This window comes from Sphaerodactylus townsendi, linkage group LG02, assembly GCF_021028975.2.
Source record: "Sphaerodactylus townsendi isolate TG3544 linkage group LG02, MPM_Stown_v2.3, whole genome shotgun sequence".
Taxonomy (NCBI): Eukaryota; Metazoa; Chordata; class Lepidosauria; order Squamata; family Sphaerodactylidae; genus Sphaerodactylus; species Sphaerodactylus townsendi.
The window spans coordinates 56,326,709-56,349,599 of record NC_059426.1 but is presented as its reverse complement, the minus strand read 5'-3'; the positions used below and the strand labels follow the sequence as shown (position 1 = coordinate 56,349,599).

The 22,891-nt window shown below is 40.8% G+C and overlaps 1 protein-coding gene across 2 annotated transcripts in view; it reads right to left on the bottom strand.

The window, feature by feature from the left end:
- Nucleotides 1-22,891, bottom strand: part of SLC12A8 (solute carrier family 12 member 8) — a 79,441-nt gene that overhangs the window by 6,143 nt on the left and 50,407 nt on the right. For both annotated transcript variants that reach the window (XM_048483275.1, XM_048483274.1), the window contains exons 6-10: nt 22,348-22,461; nt 13,584-13,671; nt 12,215-12,302; nt 3,452-3,598; nt 1,918-2,587 (exon numbers count right to left, since the gene is read on the bottom strand). In XM_048483275.1, the coding sequence (XP_048339232.1) occupies nt 1,918-2,587; nt 3,452-3,598; nt 12,215-12,302; nt 13,584-13,671; nt 22,348-22,461 (1,107 nt within the window). The remainder of the gene's footprint in view (nt 1-1,917; nt 2,588-3,451; nt 3,599-12,214; nt 12,303-13,583; nt 13,672-22,347; nt 22,462-22,891) is intronic.

Here is a 22,891-nt window from a genome sequence, read left to right as displayed (position 1 = left end):
AAGCCAGCTGTTTCCTAATTGGTGCTTCCTGCAGACACTAAGGTGATGCCTCCTGGTCTCTTCTGAAGAACATCCTGCCAGAATTCACTCTGCTTGGGAAAATAGGAAGTGGGTGCCAGGAAACACATTGGTGGGTAACATGGTGCTCATGGGCACCTTGTTGGTGATCAATTATTGATGCTATCTAAATTCATGTCTGGCTGCAGTTCTTTTACCTTTTCTATCAAATGATCAAATTCAGGGCAGTATGTACTTTCTCCTCACACCCCTTCACCCTGTCACAATCTTTGCTATCACCATATTTCTTGCTAAAAGTGATTACAATGAATGAACACACGCACTGAAGAAGATCCATGGCTTGAAAACGCATGCTCAGCGCGCAGGCGTTCTGCTCTTTTGCTTCCGCGTTGCCGTGGCGGTTGTGTTAAACGGACTGTATTTCCAGTATATTCCGTCCGACCTGATTTACCTGTATGACTATGAAGTGATAGTAGATCCATGATGTTGATATGATACTGTCACTAATGGACATTGATGTATTTATGAATGGACGTTTGTATTAATGACTTTGAGATATTCTGCCTAATTTGTAGTTATCTAATAATCATATAGCACTACACTATTTCCTCGTTGTGTGGCGAGTTTTTGGATTTGGCCAATCCTTTGTTGTTTATCGTTTTTAATTACCATGATGTATTCTGATCACAACATTTGAATTTTCAAAATGCATTATTTGAAATTTATCTTTGTTCAAAACAGTGGCTGTCAGGTTGCTTTCAGATAGCCCTTGCAATCCGTTTTAGCAGCTGGTTGCTAAAGGACATTTTGTGTCATTTCAAACATTTTGGCTCCTGGCTGCTAAGGAATTTTTTTTCACACAAATCCACTTGTGTCCCATTGGCAAAGTGGGGCTGAACCGGTTTTTATGTAAGCTGCTTTTCCCCATTTTCAGCTCTTTTCAGCACTTCTAAATCACTGTATAGTGTGCTGTTTAAAACGTCTGGAGCACTTCTGAAAGGACCATGTTTTTCTACCACCTTTTTTCGCAGTCCATTCTTTTTCACACTTTTTATAGCTTTTGCATTATTGCAGTAGTCAAATATATCAGTTCAGTGTTATGTTGCCAGTATTCAGGTGCATTGAATTATATTGGTCTAGTGCTATAGCACAAAAGTTAGAATGTTTAAAAGATGAGAAAAGAATCCCCACAAAAAAGATGGGCAAAAAACAAGTAATGTTTGAAATGGCCAGAGCTCTTCAGGGTGCTTTAGAGATGGCTCATTAACAGATTTAAATGCACTCTATGAAACCCCCATCCTTGTAATGCTTTATTTGGAATTGAGCCAACAACAAATAATATCCAGTAAAGAGCCCTGTGTCTCCTAAGAATCAGTGGACAAAAAGCAATGTGATGGAATACAGGCTACTGAAAGTTCCTTTGATTTCTTGCTATGACACAATTGTATCATGAGCCATCTTTTAAAGAAAAGGAGTTATCCAAGCATGCAAAGGAAGTAAATTCCCTTCCTAAATCATACTGAGTATTATGAAATGAAGACCACAATTCTTTCTGTTTTTATACTATGGGTATAACAACTTCAGTTTGCTGTTCAGGATATTGGCAAGCTATTTCCCACTGTCCCAGATTAAAATACATTCTGCTGCATACACAAAGGGTGCATATGCAAGACCACTGGGCAGAATATTATAAGCAGTAAATCTTCCTGCAGTAAATTAAATGTGGCTCCTGTGTCAAAGGCAATTCAGATGATAATTTCTTGTGAACCGTTAAAACAAACTTTACCATCATATAAAAATATTGCCTTTGATATGACCACATAAACAGGTCCTCATCTACAATGGTACCAAAAAGATTATACATTTTAAAATATACATTTGTGTTTCTAATCTGTTTACCTTCAATTTTCTGACTGGGTGTATTTTGTATCTCATTAAAACGTTGGTTTCCATCTTGGCTGGGCTTCTGCTGGGCTTCTGTAGTTGTAGCTGGAGAGGCACCTTCTTCACTTGTGTCTGAAAAACTCTGCACATTTTTGTCACTGGATTCCATGACCTCCCTGCACAGATCCTGGGCAACAGCAACATTATTTTCCAGATCCAAGAGAAAGCTGTCTTGTAACATTTGTTTGGCTGCTTTCTTTTGCTTTCTCTGTTTGACGGATTGGCTAGTATCTGGGTCTTTTCCCTGCGTTTCATTACTAGCAGCTGGTCCATTACCAAGAGGCCTAAAAAGTTGATCCATGTCTTTTGTGAATTCTAGCAACGTGCCATCTGATCTACTTTGAATTATTCCATCTGATCCATAGCAGAAGGGTTTGCCCCGTATTAAAGGCTGAGAACAGTTCAGCATAACCTTAGAGTCCTGCCTGCATAATCTTTTGGAGTTCTGCTGAAGGTTGTAGCTCATAGAGACAGAGAAATAGGAGTAATCCACCATAATATATGTAAGCATGAAGTTTATGGTGACTATTGGAGCAAGGATGTTCACTTGGCCAATGAAAACGAATGCCATGGTGATAAGGCTTGTTAAACAGATTGCAGCCACGGGTGTTTTGTTCGGTCCTTTCTACATTGAGGTAAAAAAAATACTCATTTGTAACGTATTGGCAATTATTTGACCTAGAATATTCCCAGATAATGTTCGGTTTATCTTAATTTGTGTCTTATCCATCTCGTCCTTTTGAACTGCCTGGTAAAGAGAGGCATAGCCAGGGAAGGTCAGAGGAAGGTAGGATTAATGGCCTGTACAGGAATCAAAAACTGTATCAGCTTTTAGACGTTTAGTGGTAACCCATGCTTTATATGGAGTTTCTGTTCTATTGGAGAGAAGGCTGTAACAAATCTTTGTTCTTCAAAAACAGAACACGAGGCACTCAATTAAACTCTCTGAGAAATAGCTAGCAAAGAGTTCAACATATCAGAGGCATGGCAAGCAGGCTGATGGAAGCCAAATAAGGATGTGTTTAAAGGAATTAGATGAGATAATGTGTGGAATGACAGTTCACTCCAATGAAAATCATAGTCTAGGGATACTATAGGCTTTTTTACCTGACATTTAGACTATTTCAGTATTCATTATTGATAATGACTTCGCTTTTGGACTCAGTTATTAGGCCACTATTGACCTAATAGTTGTTAGGCCAGTATTGGTCTAACAGGTTTGCATGTGTAAAGTGCTGTCAAGTTGCAACCAATTTATGGCAACCCTGTAAGGCAAGAGATGTTTAGAGGTAGTTTGCCACCTCTGCATAGCAACCATGGGCTCTGTTAGTAGTCTCCCATCCAAATACTAACCAGGGCCAACCTTCCTTAGCTTCCAGGATCTGAAAAGATTGGGCTACCCTGAACCATCCAGGTCAGGGCAAGCAAAAGGTACATTTTGTGTACTGATGTGTATTGTGAAAAAAGTCTTCATTCCTTGTTTACTAACCCCTTGTCCAAGGAATGCAAGAACTGGAATCACTTTCTCTTGAGCAATACATTGAAGGATTCGAGGTGCTCCATAGAGACCTCCCATACAGGATGCTAGAGATGAAATGTACAAACCAATTAAGAACAAGAATCCCACCAAGGAGACCTAAAAGAAAAGGGGAAAAAAACAGAGATAAACTGATGTGTTTCTTGATTAGTACCCAAGAATGCTTGCTGGAGAAATAAATTCAACAGAAACCAATGGGGCTTCCACAACAGAGCTTGTATGGCGAATGGCTAAGAGTGTGAGTTCTCCAGGACTGTCATTAATTTATTAGGTGGCTTGACTAAAGCTACTGCTTTTCAGCTTCAGCACTGTCTGAAATATGGGAGATAATAATCTGGTCCACTTTACCAAGCATCTGAAAAACAATATATGTCAAAGATATAATTCTTTCCAAATAAATGTGTTCAGGCTTGATCTTTAAACTTCAAAACGAATGGTGCGGTCTCTAAAAACACTTCCCTGGGAGTAAACCCTATTTAATAGTCCTGAGCAGGATGCTGACTAGATCTGCTTAGAGTGGCACCATAAGTGAGATGGATCATAATCCACTAAGAAGCACTCTTAAACAAAATCACTGAAGTGAACAGAAGCTGTTCAGAAACCATTTTAATGTGGTTATTTCTGAGGACCTTGCTTACAAAAGCATTATGGTAGACAGTACTGCACTTCTAATCAACAACTTGAAAGCACAAACTTCAATTTGATCTAGGCAGCAAGTATAAACTATTAACTGAGTAAACCAATCCCATGGATAACACTCCACTTAGCAGCAATTTTCTTAAGCAGACTTTCAGGAAATGGAGAAGAACAGCAGATACTAGATTCTACTTACAAACTGGAAGCAAGCCTGAGCAGAATTTTATTTCAGGAAAGTGCACTTATGGAGATAGATCATCAGAGAAAGGACATACAGGCCTAAAAGCTTCCAAATAACTGGGAAACAATCCTATACGTCCGGTGAAAAATAGCAGTATTTTGTTTTTTGTTTTTTAAAATTATGGGGGTGGGGATGATTCAAATAATGAATTTAAATCAAATGCACTTCAAAAAACACATTTTAATGGATTTAAAGAAACAAATTATCTTAGACAGAAATAGCCACTCCCTTGTAATTGTTCATTGTGTTTTCACAGGGGGACCACTGAATGGAATGTTCTGTGGTCTTTTGTATCTTACATTCACGGGTCATTTCGTTTGCAAATACTATCAAAATGTTAACAACCTCACATTCAGATCCGGTGTTTGCTTATTTGGAATTGCCCACCAAGTTCAGTGGGGCTTATCCCAAGCAAATGGACCTAGTATTGCAGTATTAAGACCTTAAATTAGCTTGAAGGACAGACACGCAATTGTGACCCTTTGATCTGATAGCCAACCTGGGCATTCTAACAAAAGCTACATCCTTATTTTTTCCCCTTTTCTTATTTCAATAACTGGAGGCTTCAGCTGAAAGAAGAGCCTCGTTCTACATAGTCTGCTACAGAAAGATCTGCAAATATATTAAAATGCAGACTGGACAGTTTTGCTCAAATGTGAACAAATGAGACACAAATCCAAGATCTAACATAGACGGTGATGATGAACAGCACCACAACCCCCCAGCCATTGCTTCTTACAGTGCAATCCTGACTTCAATGGGTTTAGAAAGTTATAATTCTGATTAGGATCGCAGTGTTGAGGCTCTCCAGTCCCATATTTCTCTTTCTTGCCATCATTCAAGCTGCTTTATCTGAATACCTAACTGTAGCTGTGCTGTTTTACTGTTACAGTACATTCACAAGGCAAGATCAGCAGCCACTTTTCAACCAATTCTGGCAGAATAAAGCAATGATGGATGCTGGCTGTACAATTAGAGGTATAAGCAAGAGGGAAAAGGAGGGTCCTCAGTATGCAGATCTGTTAGCCAGGAGTGATACTGAGGATGTGCCAGACTGTCAGATTATCTTATTGTTTATAGGACTATACACTTTCCAAAAGCATTGCTTTTACACGGAAATCATAAGGGGTATTAAATTAGCTATTACTCAGGGAACACTTTCTTGTCTCCACACTCACCTTGTGAATTCATATTCCCTAATAAATGCAATTCCTTGGAAAGGAAGGTGAGTCAAAGTGATCAAAAGAAGTGGAGAAAAGGGATTACTTTTTTTAGTGTTAAAATTCCATATTTTGCATATTCTTCAACCTTGATGAGGTAAACTCCCCTAGCCTATTTCATGGCCCTCCTCATTTGTTAAAATTTATTTGCACATTGTAGCAAATACACTGTTAGCACCGGAGTCATTCGTACCCTGCATCTGAACAGAAAGGGGAAGTGAAATAAGCATTTAGGGGCAAAATTATGTTTTCCACCCCATTATCTTTGTTGTTTTTTTGTTCTCTTATAACTGGTGAGAAAGTACATTTGTTTATTTGTTTGTTTGTTCATTTGAGGGTCTATTCATATTTCCCACAACTCACATATTCTAAACATCATTCCCTTTTCTTGAAAACACTGTGCAGCACAAAAATGAAGACATAAAACACATACAATGTATTTCAAAACCCATACAACTACTACAAAACAAACTAACCTTCTCATTTCTAGATAACAAAACAGCTAACAAATAAAGGTACAAGGAAAAGGGAGACAAGTAGAAATATAAGCTTCCATTATGAAAATAAACAACTGCTTTGAAAATAGCACTGCTGCCAGTTTCAACAATGTGTTTTATTAAGCTGGCTTACTGTACTAGTGAAAACAAACAACTGATTGTGTCAGGCTTTGCATATAATTTTAGTTACCAAATGCTTGCATTTGAAAATGCCACTTGACATTCCATTCACAGCTTAGGAGGAAGTCGTCTTTTCACTGAGGTCATCAAAAATACACAAAACCGTTTAATGAGAACAAATTCCTTAAAGAGAATCGGTAACTCTATCCTGATTGGTTCTCAAGTACAATTACTTCATATCTTTAATTGCTGTTTTTGTTTTATTTTTAATTGCTTTGGAGGACAAATGTTTCTTTAAAAACAAATGACCGATTAAAACCATCGTTTCTTTCTACTGCATTTCTCATGCAATGCCAATTAAGGGTAATTCTGCCAAGAACAAATCATGCTTTTTAATCTTGTTATTACATCTGCAGCACTTTGTACCACCTCCTCCTCTCAAAAAGGAAAGAAAACTCTTGCTTGCTGTTTTCTGGTTTTTAAAAATGATGCTTTAAGATGGATTCGAATTTGCTGAGTAGCATGCTTTCCCAAAGGGCAAGTTTTGAAACAAGTCTCCTGATGCCTTGCTTCTCCCTGTTCTATCTATATAGTACATTTTTATCCCAGTCTTCCTCTAATGCATTCAAGGTGCCATATTTGGGGGTCTCCCTTGCCCCACAAAGACCCTGTGAAGTAGGTTAAACTGAAAGGGACTAGTCCAGGGGTTGGCAACCTTTACCACTCAAAGAGCCATTTGGACCCGTTTTTCACGGCCCCGAAGATCTACCGAGCTGGAGAGGTGGCTCCGCATGGAGCCACCTCTGGTTTTGCCCCTCCACTCACCTTTCCTTCCAGTGCTGGGAGGCAGAGGTGCCAGGCAGGGAAACCCCTCTGCCTAACGGAGCAGGCAGCTACCTGCTCCGTGGGGCAGAGGGGAAATGGCGGCTGCGGCCTGCCCGGGGCCGTCGCCTCTTGTGCTGCGGGAGGCAGTGGCACCGGGCAGGGAAACCCCCTCTGCCCAATGGAGCAGGCAGCCGCTTGCCCCGTGGGGCCGAGAGGGGATGGCGCAGCATTGGAAGGAGAAGTGAGTGGAGGGGATGCAAAAAGCGGTGCCCTCATGCATGAAGCCACCTCCGGTTTGGCCCATCCACTCACCTTTCCTTCCAGCGCTGCTCTGGAGGGCTGGAGGGACACGCCCACACTACCCTCCGACCTCCAGGCCACACGGAGCCACAGTATAAGGCTGAAAGAGCCACATGCGGCTCCAGAGCCGTGGGTTGCAGATCCCTGGACTAGTCCAAGGTTATCCAGCAAGCATAATGATAGAGTGGGCATTTGAATCCAGGTCTCTCAGACACTAGTCCAACACTCTAACCACTACACTGTACTGACTGATTAAAATTTTATTATGGTAACAATAGGTAGCACAGAACACTGTGAAAACTCCTCCCTCAGTGGGGATACAAACAGGAGTTCCTCCAAGAAAGACTAACTAAGAGCAGTCTGCTGTTATCTCAGAGCTTCCTGTTATCACAAAAGCGTTTAGGATAATGCAAAGATTTAATACAGGCCTGCCTATATGGCAGATATAGGCAGTGGTGTAATAATGGACAGTGTTGGATTCACACAATTAATGCAAGATCTTTCACTGGATCACTCAATGCAGGAAAGGAATGGCATTATTTATTTACTATATTTTCATTTTATTGCATTGTATTTAATTTTTACCCCGACATTTCCTAGCCCAAGCCGGTCTCAGGGTAGCTGACAACAGTATAATTTACATCTTATATCAATTAAGAACATAAAACATATATAACTATAATTATATACTCAACAATAATAGTAACTCTAAATTAAATTAAAATGATGGACACTGGGGAAAGATGAATTAATGCAATAGAAATATCCTCTTCCTGAAACTTCTATCAGCCATAAGAGATACAGGTCTCAGTACCATTACTGGACTGCAGCTTTGGCAAGGGGGAGATTTATATTGAGGAAATAGAGGGGAGGGGGATTTTTAAGACCACAGACCTAATCCAATTCACATACAATCCACCCTCCCCCCCAAAACTCTAATAGGCCTAAGCTAATTCATTGCCACCAGCTGGTTTTTCATGTTAAAGACAATGTTGGGAGAAGCTCCTAGATCTGGGAAACCTAATTTTAAATTTGTGCTCTGCCATGAAATTTCCCTAAGTGACCTTGGTCCAACCCTATCTGTCATTCTAACTCAAATGCTCGATAAATAAAACAGGAATGAAAACCGTGCATTGCTCCCTGAGCTCTGTGGAAGAAGGGGGCCGCGTTAAAAATTATTTGTAGTACTAATGTGACTTACTAAGCCATATTGTGTCGACGGCCAGGTACTTAACAATTACCCTAGTTTGCTTGCTGCCCAAGTCGGCTTAGCGAGTCACAAGTTGTACAGATTTGCTGCAAAACTGATAATCTAGAAACTGCCTACATTATAAATTAAGATGACTCACAGAGGTCAAAAGGTTGGGACAGATGGCTACCTATGTTCTGGGTAAGGCCAGATGTCGAACACAGGCAGTGCACACAAGGAGGAAAGCAGAGTACTAAGCCTATAATTAGAGACAGGAGTGACATATTCAAACACAGAGACAACCTCCTGCTGGTTTATGACTGTAATAAATGATTGATTCATGGAATGACAACTTATTTCCAAAATTAAACAATGCTGCTAATTGGTAGTAACGAACCCACACTGTCTGCGATGCATTCATTGTACAGATCTAGGCTGAAGCTTTCAGTCCAATATGCTGATTCCTAATTGTGTGCTTTGCTCAATATGAATGTCAATAGTCAAATCTTTAACATAGTAAAGATCACCAAATTGGGGGACAGTTTCAAAAAGGAAGGTACAATGAACACACTGCACAGGGGCAGCTCAGTTCCACACATGTGCCCACAAACAGTCGATTCAATTGCAAACTGGTACCTGATTCCTTTGAACATAAATATTATACTATCCAAATCACTATATATTAATCCACAACCCAGAAATTAGTGTCATTCACATCTCCAACAAACTAAAATGCAGGTGTCATTTAACCACAATTCCTTCCAATGAGTCTCTTTAGCTTAGGAACAGATGATCATTTCTTAGGGAGTTGAAGGAGGTTTAAAAGGGGGTTTGCTGTTCATGGTTTGCACCGCAACACCACTCATAATATGTTTTACAGAGTTAAGAATAGCTTCAAAAATGCAGAAGTTGTTTGACCAGAGGTATACCCAGGAAAATGAAGCATCTCAAGCTGCATTCAGGTCCAGACATTAAAATATTACTTTTTTTGTTCTGGGTTTCCTATCTTTTTGAAAGTCTTTACATTTCACCCATTTTCATGGTTGGAGTTCCCAATAAGTTTGCTTCATTAAGGCATTTTGACACCTGCATTTTAATCCATCTTTATGCCCCTCGGGGATTGGGCGGTATAAAAATCCAAATAATAAATAAAATAAATAAAAATATATTATACAATTGATTCAGAAATAACATTAAAATTAGATAGCTTTAATGGGGAAAGCCTGGTGTAAGAAAACAGAATATGGCACAAAATACTCACAGAAGGGGGAAGAAGAAAATAAGGATTCTGGAGTCAAAACAATAGGGCTACAAAAATTCTACTTTAAACTCTATTGAAATATTTTGCGTCCTCTACCTTTTAGTACTTGACAACATGGAATTCAAAAAGCTAAAACAATTCAAATGTTATTGTTGCTAGATCATCAGGTTACATTTGGGATTAAATGTTTATAACAGTATGTGTTGTGACCAGGGCTCCCAGTCACCTCAGGGGTCTCAGATATTCTCACCCTGGGTTGACTGGCCTTACAACCAGCAGGCACACACCTTTACCTCCCTGACCCTCTGCCTCCCTACGGCTATTATAACTTCATTCTCCCCTACAGCCCCACCACTGAGCTCACTGCTTGGGCCTCTGCCTTTAAAGCTCTGTGGGCCCTTCCTCTGCTCTTGGCTCCTGGGAGGAAAGAACTATTCCTAGTGCTAGGCCTGCTTCCTACTGGGCAGGGCTCTGAGACAAGCTCTGCCTCTGCTGGCCCTGGCCTGGGATAGTTGCTGCCTGGCTCTCCCACCTCCTTGGGCTACTGCAGCTTGCCAAATCCTGCAGGCAGGGACTAGGTAAGGGCGGGGGGGGGCTTCTCGGGTTCAAACCCCTCCCATTACATGTTAAGCTTGCTTGAAACAATGAATGGAATGGAACAGCCGGAAAGCCCTCAGTCACCGAAACCACCCCATAAAAAATCTATACCTACATAACGGCCTGCAGGTAAGTGGTTTGGGGTGGGGTTGGCTGGGAAAGTTGGGGAAGTCTAAGGTCTGGGCCACGGACAGCATGTTTATGTGTTGGCTGGCATGTTGTTAGATTAGATACATATGAATAATCTAATGGAGTTTCTACAGTATCATTTTCCTATTGAGGCTTATTCTCAAGAAACAGTGAGAAATTAAAATATTTAATATCACATGCGTGTGTGTGTGGCCGCGCATAAATTCATAGTCTCCTACCAGCTGATTAGATATTAGGATGTCAAAGAATATTCAAAGCTTTTTATTCTTACCCTGGGAAAACATCAAAATATCTGAGTAGTATCACTTTAAAGTAAGAACATAAGAATATAAGAACAAGCCAGCTGGATCAGACCAGAGTCCATCTAGTCCAGCTCTCTGCTACTCACAGTGGCCCACCAGGTGCCTTTGGGTTCCAAGTAATAGCTTTCCATGAAGTACACCAGCTTCCAATTTGACATACAAAATTAACTTATCAAAGAAATTAAAATTTATCCATATAGGTGTGTCTGCCTAATCCTAAACCCACTCACAAAGGAAAATATGCTACATAAAATACACAGTTGAAGCGTGGCTGTAGATGAGTTTGACCAAGCAGGGGAGACTGCCATTTGGATTTGCAAACCAGAGGTTTGTGTTCCATTGCTAGTTATGACAAGCAGATTAGGTTGTTTGTCAGCAGCATCAATAAGGAAACTCCTTTTGAATGCCTGTGGGTAACTTGCTCCTGAAATGATGTGAATCCGTGAAACCAGCGAAGTCTTGAAATAATTCCCATCAAACATAAATTAGAAGGAAATCAAATGGAAACCTTTTGTATGAGATGCCGTGTTTACAACCTGCCTTCAGATTTATGCCGTGTTTACAACCTGCCTTCAGTCTTGGAATGTCTGGAATTTCATAATCCTATTGCTTTCATTGAAGTTATGTTAAGATTTCTGAGAGACAGGGTAATTATTTTAACTATTTTATTCTTAATCTGGTCTGAGGTCCTAATGAAGGAATGGGATACACTAAACAATACAACTTGGTAGTACAGGCTTGCTTTAAATCTTGAGGGTCTTAACTGAGCGATTATGCTAACACGGTATTACTGAGTTCTCTAGGAGAATGTAAGCTGCTCAAATCAATTTCCCACAGGAAATTTAGGGTGAAATACTGGGGAAAAAAATAAGCGCAGGGCCTCCATTTTGTCTAGCAAATTTGATCTAAGGGATAATGGTGGCTCTGTAAATGTGTAGCATGTCCTGTCATCTCTGAGACTCAGCACATATAGGAAAATTATTTGCTCCATTTACCATCTTCACCAGCATTCAGCATGGGCAACAGTAAGCAGGGGCATAACAAGAATGGGGCAAGATAGCGATCTTGTCCTAGACACCAGTTGACCAGGGGTGTGAGAAACTGGGAAAGAAGAATCCTGGGTCACAAAACTGGTTTCCAGCATTGGCACATTCAGGTGCGGAAAGAGCTGTCACATTTCCAGCCTTATGCTAAGTGGCCCAATGCCTTTGCATGGTGAAGTGGGTATGGATGTTAGCATAGAGCTCCTGCCTCTTCCAGTGTGGCTTTAGCCCCTACCCCTGGATTGCACTCCTAGCCTTCTTTGACACTTTTGAGGATATTGTTTCAAAATATGTAAACTTTGAGTACTGTAGTTTAAGCATTTTATGTGTTTACCTTTTCTGCTATCATAAAATCATAACGGAGTGATCCCCGGGTACAAATGGCTCCCAGCAAGAAAACAAAGACTATATAAAAAAACCACCTGTAAAAAAAAAAAGTAAGGGTCATCAATAGTTTTTAAAAACCAGTTACAGTTGTGTGAAACTACAACCTATCATTCTTTTGCTTTTTTTAAACAGGCTTCAAAACTGCATTTCTGCTCCTGCAGCAAAGGGAGAAATTTCTACAGATGCCTTCTTCTCCACTAGACAAGCCACACGGTTCCTAAGGGTTCCCGTGACCTCAAGGGCTACTATTCCAGGTGGCAATATGAAAGGGGAGCCAGGGAGGCAACAATTCATTCTAAAGGAAAACCCAGTGAAATTGAAGTGTGATTTCCCTTGTTCTTCTTTTAGATCACTTGAGGGACAATTAAAAAATCAGTTCAGAATGGAGCTTTAGTTTCCATTCTTTAGTTATACTTGGAAACAGTGGTAGCAAAATCCTGTGTCGATAGCACATTTATGTTGTGGTGACTGCCACCATCATGCAGTCAAGTCAGCAATTAACACCACACTGAAAGGGATGGAGGCCAGGTTACAGAGTCACAGGGAAGACAATTTGAATAGCTGATTCCAGCCTATAATTTCCCAGGGGGAGCTTGACTATCACTGTCCAAATCAGGAAGCCTTCTGACAGTCACCAGAAACGTTAAGTGGTGCATGGAGACAGATATGGCTAAGTTCTTACAGTAAGAACTCACAAACCCTACATGCTAACTGAGAATCACAGTGCCACGCTTAGCAAAGTCACACCCTTCTGAACCCAGTGATTTATTGGAAATTACTGCTTCTGACTTCTCTGTGCCAACGGACCAGGCCCTCAGGGTTAACTGCATGAACATGAAGGCAGTTATTCAATAGCAGACAGCTTTCAGCAAAATAACTGAAGAATTTTTGACTGCTGTACTAGTCATTAGCAACCAGTCATAAGGATCACAACACAGACTTCTTCGATCTAAATATTCTTCCTTAAAAATCAGTTTGTTGTGGAATTCATCCAGAGATCAGGCAGTAGATGTTAGGAGGAACTATTTTTTGTTTCATATTGGTCATGTTCACGCAGAGGCTGTTTTGGCTGTTGTTAATATCAGGCTCAAAAAAACATGAAAGTTCTGGAGTTTTTGCCTATCTTCTAATTAATTAACCTTGTTGTCAAGCCTTCTAGGGTGGAGGGTCATAATGGCAGATTATTCAACCAAGGGCCAAATTTTGGTTTGCCAGATAATCAGAGGCAGGTGGGATATGAAACAGAGTTATTGTACATACACACATGGCAGAAAAAGTTACTATGAGTCCCTCCGCCCTGTTTTCAGGAGACTTACGAGATGCCTATCGCAGACAAGGATCCTAGAGGAATACTCATTGCAGGCTTTTGGAGATCACCACTCATATTGAAGCCAGCCATCACACCTGTAGTATGGGACACCCAAAAATAAACAGGACACTGTATTAGATCTGTAAGACAACAGACTTTTAAAACAACCCCACTGCATGTACTGATATCTGTACCATGTATACAAGCTTTGTGACTAAGCAATCAGGTATCCAGTGGCAACAAGCCTCTAGCTACATGGCCACAAAGAGGTTCTTTGTTCCAAACTGGACAATGACACCCGAAGAAAAACACTGATTTAAACAAAAAAAGCAGTGTATCTCAGAACTATCACTTGAAAACAGTCCTTGTCCAAATGTCCATTGACATTCAACCTGGCAAGTCATTCAAGTCATTCAAGCAAGCTGCACAGTTTATGCAATCTGTTAAACCCAAACACATTTTAGGTTTAGGTTCTGACGCTGTTGCAAAAGACACGTACTGTCATAAATCCTTTGAGATCAAGTACCTTCAGGACGGAAATCTGCCTTTTTTGCTTTTTGTTGGTAATGCATTTACTCTCCCTGTACCTTTTGGATAAAGGAGGTTCCCATCTAAATAAATACGAAGTGTTAGCCACGGCAACTCAAGACTAATGGCGGGTAAACTCTTCCTGGCTTGATTCAGAATTGGCAGCCCTCCCTCACCGCCTCTGTAGCTCGCTTGGGCTTTGGAGGTGGCTGGGCAGCCAGCAGGGCTGAATGCAGGGGTTACCTTGGCTGCAGATCCCTGCATTCAGCTATCCCCTGCCACCTGTCAACCTACCCGGGCTTGGGAGGAGGTGGGGCAGCCAGTAGACCTGAATGCAGGGGTCTGCTAAGCTGATCCCTGCACTCAACTCTGCGACTTGGATTTTTTTGAGTTCAACTTTTTTAAAAAATCCAAAAATATCAGAAAAATTTCAAAAACCAGAATGAGAAAGGAGGGTTTTTTTTGCCTTTTTCAAAATTTTCTTGGTTTTTTAAAATCAAACCTGAAAAATACTGGAAAAAATACAATAAAAACACTCCTAGACAGAACAGCGTCCTAGCAATTAAGGACACTGCCCTAGCTGTGGAAATGAACCTCTCCCACTTCTTCCGTTTGCAGATGATGCACTATTACTCTTCAGAACAAGGCTGGCCTAAACTGTCTCCTAAGTGCAGCAAGTATTGAGCACGAAATTCATTACTCATCAATCCCGCTAAATCCAAAGGGACTGTGTTTCCTAACACCTTTAAGTCTACTAGATGGATGCTTGATGGCGCATCTGTGGAACAGGTTAAATTCTGCAAATACTTAAGGATCGTTTTTCACCATAGAGCCCCACTGGTCCAAACCTTGCTGTGAAAGCCTGCAGAGCCACAGTGGTGGGTGTTGAAAACTTCTTCACAAGCAACAGATTCATACCTGCCGCCTTGAAAGCTTTCAACATGAAGGCCATTCCCCAACTTCTCTATGGGATCCCCTTGTGGGTTAATGCCTGGAACTACAAAGTGGAGAGGATATAGTCATCCTTTTTTATATAACATATTCGGAGTTCCACACTGAGTACCCTACGCTGCACTTTGCCTGGAGGCGGGACAACATCTACTAGTTACTAAAGCATGGCTAGCTACTCTTAAATTTTGGGTTCGTCTGTGTTTTAATTCTGACACTAATAGACTCACTTATTGTACTCTCCCCCAGCTTCAGGACTTTAAGTGGTGGTTTTCAGTTGAAACCAAAATATTCTCCCTGGGATTTTCCTGGGATGCCCTTCAAATGCTACCTGCTTCTGAAACTTACTCCCAATTAAAAAGGAGGCTTCTAGATTAAGAGTTCCAAGTTTTGCAGGACTAAGCTCGAAGCAACTGCTCCCCCCTCTATTATAACATCAAATTTAAAATTAATCAGATGGCAGACTACCTGACCCAACTTTTAGAGCCCAACCAAAGGTGGGTATTTACCAGGGCATGTTGTAACTCCTTCCCCTCCTCTATATTACAAGGGAGGTTTACTAAGATTGCCCCACAAGATCGAAAATGTCCTCATTGCATTTCTGAGACCCAATCTACTGCTCTAAACATGAGGGACCCAGGAGCAGGCTCTTAGCTTTGTTCCCTGTAAAGTTTAATGAATATACATCAGTTGGGAAGGTTATATTCTTATTAAACAACTCCTTTGATTGTAACCTCTGTAGCCAAGTTTCTATCAGATATTTTGGAATAATTTACTCTGTACTGGTTCTCCATGCATAGAATAATCTGACTTGCCAATGCTTCTTTTCTTCCTTTTCTTCTTTTAATGCCTAATAAATATGATGATGATGATGATGATGATGATGATGATGATGATGATGATGATGATGATGATGATGATGATGATGATGATGATGATGATGATGATGATGATTAAGGACATTGGAAATCAAAATTTTCTCACAGCACCTGATAACCTGACTAACCTTTGGAGACCATGGTGTCTTCCACTTGCTAAGCTTACTCCTGATTATATCCTGATTTTTCTCAGCAGTTGATCCAGAAGCATCGGATTTGGCATGGGAGAGTCATTCTTCACATCTGGCTTTTGCGATGAATCATTTCTGCTTTGGAGTCAGTTTATTTGTTCTACATTTGGCAAAATAATCTGGTATATCCTGGGAGGTAGCTGGGGCATCACCAACGACATAATTGGTAGCATCAATTATGCTGTTAGTAGAATTAACCCCCCTTCCTTTAATTTTTCTGTGCAGGTGCTGTAGCGATAACTGTGTGTAACCACCAAAGTTCCCCTGCCTTGAGATGTCACCACTATTCTCAGACCTTTTTTTCCTGTGACACTCTGCTGGCTCACCAAGGGACTTCACCTCCACCAATGAACAAGATTGGTTGGATTCTTTCCTGTCTTGCTGATTTGAAATGTACATCAGTGGCTGATATGATTTTTGGTGAATCAGGTGATTCTCTGATTTGCACGCATTTAGGTAGCCATTTCCTGACCAGAGAATCTCTGTCTGTCCTCTAGCATCATGCTGATCTGGAAAGTAAGCTGGAGTTTGAGGAAATGTTCATGGCACCAATACATGTTATCATGCTGGGTCTGAGAAACTCCCTTGTCTGGTTGCAATCTACATATATCAAATGCTCCTGAATCAAAGAACCATAGTAGCCAGAGAACGAGGAGCAGAGGGTGCCAACACAGCACTGTTCTGCCGCTGGGTGTGGATGAATTGATATGCCCTAGCTTAGGGGTCTGCAATCTACAGCTCTCCAGATGTTCATGGACTACAAATCCCATCAGCTCCTGCCAGCATGGCCAATTGGCCATGAACATCTGGAGAGCTGCAGGTTGCAGACCCCTGCCCTAGCTGGTGTGCCTGTGCCCCATCATTGTTAGGGGTACTGAAGAAGCATGGACTGGTGGGAGAATGTCATACTTGGACTCTGGGGTGATGAGCAGTGTCTCTACAGTTTTAGGATGACCCAGGATGCACTATTTCCTGGAGCCTCAAGGTTAATGGGAAGGAAGGTGGAAGGACTTGTCAAACTCAGGGTACAATCTGAGCCAGAAAGAAAAGCTCTCAGGCCTTAATTAAGGGGCTGAAGGGACGAACTGCGTATCATCAAGGTTCATATTCCAACAAGGGAAACTTCCCACACCTATGAACTAGCATGCAGCCCATGCACGAGTTTAATTATATGAATGACAAAGCCACTTCTTGACTATTGCATTACAAAATGTTTGGGAAGAAAGCCAGTAGATTAATCTGAAATTAATCTTCGACAATACATTAATCTGAAATGCTTTAAATATCTATTACAAGGAGAGGAGCAGAAATGCCTTTGTTGTGTAGGTATAATTTCATATGCGTCACTGAAATAATGTTCATAAAAATCCAGAAATACCAAGAACGACAATTTCACCCCACCACTTTCAATTTATTATTTTTTTAGGCAGTTTCTAAAAATTGTAAATTAGTCACATTTTACAATGCTGGAGCCAGATAATGACTGAATCATGGAACTGTCCATTACCATAAAGAGACCCAAAGATGACCTTAGGTTTTGGAACTCTGCTGTGGGAACTATATCATTCAACTTGTGAAGCTGGGGATGGAACGGTCTTCATCATACCATTGCTACATGGCATGAATGGAACAATGTAATATTCACTATAAGTTGCCTTTAAACCCACAATTTCATCATAGTCTTTAATTCTTAATCAAGGAATATATCTCTGAACTCTTTTATTGTTTCATAAGTATCAGAAGGGTGCTTTCACATGTCACAAAATTAGCCCAGCACAGATATTTTTAAGGGCAGTTTTGTACATAATCTAACTTATAGGTGTCAAACTCGCAGTCCTCCAGATGTTATGGACTACAGTTCCCATCATCCCCTGCCAGCAGCATGCTGACAGGGGATGATGGGAACTACAGTCCATAACATCTGGAGGGCCGCGAGTTTGACACCTGTGAAACTGATTACTGGTCCTGTGGCTGGTAGCTACATCCTATCCATGCAATCCAGCCTTTAACTAGGTTTTCGGAACCAGACAAGGCTTTCAGGCTAATGCTAATCTCAGACTTGGCACTATGTTATGTGTCTTATACTCATGTGCTGCTTTTCCCTCTTCAACTCATATATTCCAGTTCAGCATTATCTCTTTAGCACATCCACATCAGCAATCTATGTGTTTAGTTTGCCTTTCAATGCAGTTTGGTTTAAAGGACAAAATCGCAGTTTGGATGCAATGGCAATCTATGGTTTAGCTGAACAAAAAGTGCTAGAATGCCATGCCTCTTGGTAGCAGCATCAGACTGGGAATGGGATTTCTTCATCCATGATTCCTTGTCCTCCTCCCAGGCCGTGTGCCTTACCTGTCAGGAGGTGTATATATTTGGAAAAGTGTTTATGAAGGGGGAAGGCACTGCTTTTGGCTACTGCTCAGGGGCTAGGCTGGCTTCTGCCACCACCTCATTGGACTGCTGTTTGGTTGGCTTCCAGAGGTCAGCTGTTTGGTTGGCTTCAGTACACGGAGACGGGGCTGTGCAAATTGGGGGGGGGGGATTTTTTGAAGTCTGATAATGCAGTTCTATGAGTTGCACCATGTTTTTTGCTGGCATAACTTTGCACCAGAGAAAGTGGAGTACCCAGCCTGAAAGGCCTCAGGGAGCCAACTAACATCGGCCCTGCTCTGAGGAACACCCCCTTTGGCACTGGCACAAGCCCCTGCACTGGAGGTGCAATGCTGTGAAGGCTGTGCCAAAACCCTTGTGTCACACTCCCACACTGCACTGGCATATGTGCCCTGGTACTATTGTAAATGCCTGTTATGCCAGTGCAAGTGTCATTTATTATGATGTCAAGATCACACTATTTCTACAGCATTCCCCCTGCCCTGTGGATTGCACTGATGGGGCCCCAAATTAATCAGAACACACCCTTGGAATCTCTCTTTTTTGTTGTTGTTCATAGGATTCACTTCAGTTCCTTTTACCAGACTGTACTATTTCCTAGCTTATTAGCTTGTATTTCAACATTATTTCTTAGCTGCTGATTACTTGGCTGTCTACAGCTTGTGCCCCTATTCCAATTTCCAGACATCAACAAGAGATTTTTCTTTAGGCCTAGTCTTGGATGATATCCCCAGAGAAAAGGCAAATTGATTTAACCATGCCACCAACCCTTCAACATTGTGAGCAGTAAGTTTGAATAGTGTGAATAGTTGAAGAATAAAAAAGGAAAGCTTTTTTCATGCTAACCAAAGAATGACATACTTAACGCATGAAATGGGATTCTGAAAGAGCATCTAGCACAGCTACTGGCTTCATTATTTGTAATAAAATAATAAATCACCAGTGCTTTAATGCAAATTATACCTGTTAGCTTTGACTTGTTTTCTAGTCACCAAGAATTAGTAGAGATGAAGCACAATTTAACAACATTACAGGTAATCTTTATTATGGTACTAATGTATTCAACCCTCCGTACTCTGCTATCTTAGATGACAGGAGCATTCTAGCCTTCATCACAGAAAGGAGCTGTGCTGTCACGTTAAAATATGAGTTGGACTCAAACTTCAGGGATCAGAGAAGAGAGTTTTCCACCAATTTTCCCTTTCTTCTGCAGCCCTTGAACTGCAACTGACAGTGTTTCCAGCAGTATCCTGACTTTCAGGAATATATCCGTAGAAGGTAGGATGAAGAAGGGGAAATCGCCTATGATTTCCTCCAAAAGCTGGGCGCCACACATAAAAATTTGAATCCAACCTATGCAAGTTTCTCTCTAAACCAGGGGTCTTCAACCTGTGGCTCTCCAGATGTTCATACACTACAAACCCCATTAGCCCCTGGGCTGATGGGAATTGTAGTCCATGAACATCTGGAGAGCTGCAGGTTGCAGACCCCTGCTCTAAACAATTTTATTGTTTTTAAGATGTTGAGATGATGCTAAACTGTGACTTATGAATGAAACAAGCCATGTTTTCAAACATGTATAATAACACCACACATATGCCAGGGTGGTCTGACCTGGCCAGCCCAGGCTAGCCTCATCTTATCAGATCTCAGAAGCCAAGCAGGGTCGGCTGTGCTGAGTATTTGGATGGAAGACCATGAAGGAGTACCAAGGTTGCTATTCAGAGTGAGAAAACAGCAAACCACCTCTGAATGTCTCTTGCCTTGAAAACCCTAGTTGCCGTAAGTCAGCTGTGAACTGACAACAAAATATATATAGAGAAAAGAATATATAGAAGAAATGCCAGGGCAGCAAGATCCATTGCACTTGATGGTTTGCTGGGTGTAATATGCCTCTAATTTGTGACTAATAGAGTTTTGGCTTTTTAAAAAATCAGAGTGAAAGGACACATACAACAAACAGGAATGTGTTATTGTTCAAAATCTATGTTACTTTATGCAACTCAAATTTCTACCCCAAGCAGCTTTTTTCACCCTTTTTCACTTAGTTATGAAAGTATATAACCTTTCTCTGTGTACACTGCAGCAGCTTTGGTAATGGCATTTGGCTAGATGCTCAGAACAATTCCTGTGCAATCTATTCCTCACCATGGAAGCCCGTTATAATCAGGTCATGTTGCAGCTTTGTAAAGCAGCACCAACACTAGGAGCTGTTGATGGTTGATTCATTTCCACTATATATTGCCAGATCTGCAATTGAGTGGGAGATGGGACCAAATGACATTTTAATAATGTTTTGTTATAAATATTTTAATAATAAAATGAAATTCTGTCCTTGCATGTAAGTCTTCATCAGGGTATTTCAACAGCTAAGCTACATAGACTGCACAGTACAAGAAACATTCTCTTTAAACAGAATTGGGGAAAGGGAGTACCCATTGCTGGTACATTGTGGAAAGCACCATTCCTAATTCTGATCTAATTTACAGCGTGATGTTTGGATAGACCTATGCATATTTTTTTTTACATAATGATCCTCAAGTGTGAAGGCTGTTTTTCATTTTATGTAAAAGGTATTACTTTGTGATGCATTGCTTCCTATCCAATGGCACAAATGTTCTCCATGAAAAAATTTATACTTGAAAAATGAATTGTTTTTCAAAAGAGCTGAACTGCTAGATAACTGAATGTAGATCACATCAGACCAAAAAGGCCCAAGGATATAATTTTGGCAGTTATGCTAACAGGATGCTTGCTTCAAAATCATTAGGAATCTACGGAGGGCAAAGTTAGGCACAGTTTCAACAAGAGATTAACAATAAGACACCCTATTATATTATTATGTTGCCCCTCACTGTTATCAGCTGCTGTAACACAGCAATTAACAGCACAATCTGAAGCCCCACTGAACAGACCTGAGCAGATCTGCTTAGGATGGCACAATATGAGCTAGTCAGCCTGCGGTCAAGTCTCACTTCAGGCAGGAGTTCAGTGGGTGTCCTATCCTGCCATTTTCACAATACATATAAATGTATCTTACAGGGTTGTTGTAAAAATTAAATTACAACACATGTAAATCACTTGGAACACTTGGGGAACGGATTCTGTATATAAATGCTAAATGAGGTTCACATTTTGTCTTGATGAGAGAGGCTAGGCTATTTTAGTGTTACAAAGTATGAGTTCAAGTCATTTTTCTCCTCTCAAAGTCAAAATAATTACAACAAATGATGACTAACAGATTCTCACTTAGGCACAAACAAAACTGAAATACGGAATGAGACTACATCTGCACAAAATGAAAATCATCAATCCACTACAGCACATTGATTTTCCCTGATCCAGGTACCTGTAAAGGGGATATGTACTCAGTGAATTTCAGACACAATTTGTTCACATTTGCATAATACTAGGCTAAATACCTACACACACCCAAAAACCCCACATGCTATAGATAAATCACAATTGACAGATAATTAGCCAAAAAGTGCATAAATGTTAGTTTTTTCCAAACACACTGGAGATATAAGTTATTGGTTTTGCAAAGGTTGAACATTTTTAAGGCAGAAGTGATGGAAACGATATTTGGAACATTATGGGGTAAAGAGTCAAAGGAAGGCAGAGAATCTGTGGAGAGAATCCTTCAACCTTAGAAACAATCACCTTTTGGGCTGAGGCCAGATAAGCCCCTATTGCAAATACTTCTCTTTTCTATGCAATTATGAGATGTACAAGTATGATTCCTTTAAAAGCCAAGATCTTTATGATGCATAGTAAGTACCACAATGGTGGCATTACAAACTTCTTAGGTACATTCCATAAAGTTCTACAGTACCTGTAGCAGCTGGGAAGAATACGCCAAATACAGTGAAGAACGATTCTCCTGGACTGTAGTCAGGAAGTGTGTTGTTCAACATAAGTGCTTCAGAATATCCAACAAAACCATGTTCTGTACATTTGCAAGTAAAATAACAGGAAAACATATATTAATCTCTGCCGCAGACTTTGTTTATGCTCTCCCTAGCACACATTCTCCTCACTAATCCCTACCCATTTCTGGGCTTTCTTTCTGCAAATACATTCTGTTAACTGCTTTGCTACTGAATCACAGGATAATAACAATAGTTAAATGTTGTCAAGTCATGATCAACTTATGGTGACCACTCGTGGGGTTTTCAAGGGAGAGGTGGTTTGCTACTGCCGGCCTCTGCATACCAAGTCTGGTCTTCCTTGATGGCCTCCCATCCAAGTACTAACCATGCTCAACCCAACTTAGCATTTGTGTTTTAACAAGCTTGGACTAGTGAGGGCTATTCAGGCTGAATCACAGCACGCAACAGCAAATATCCACTGACATTTGCCACTATAGTAGCTCAGAT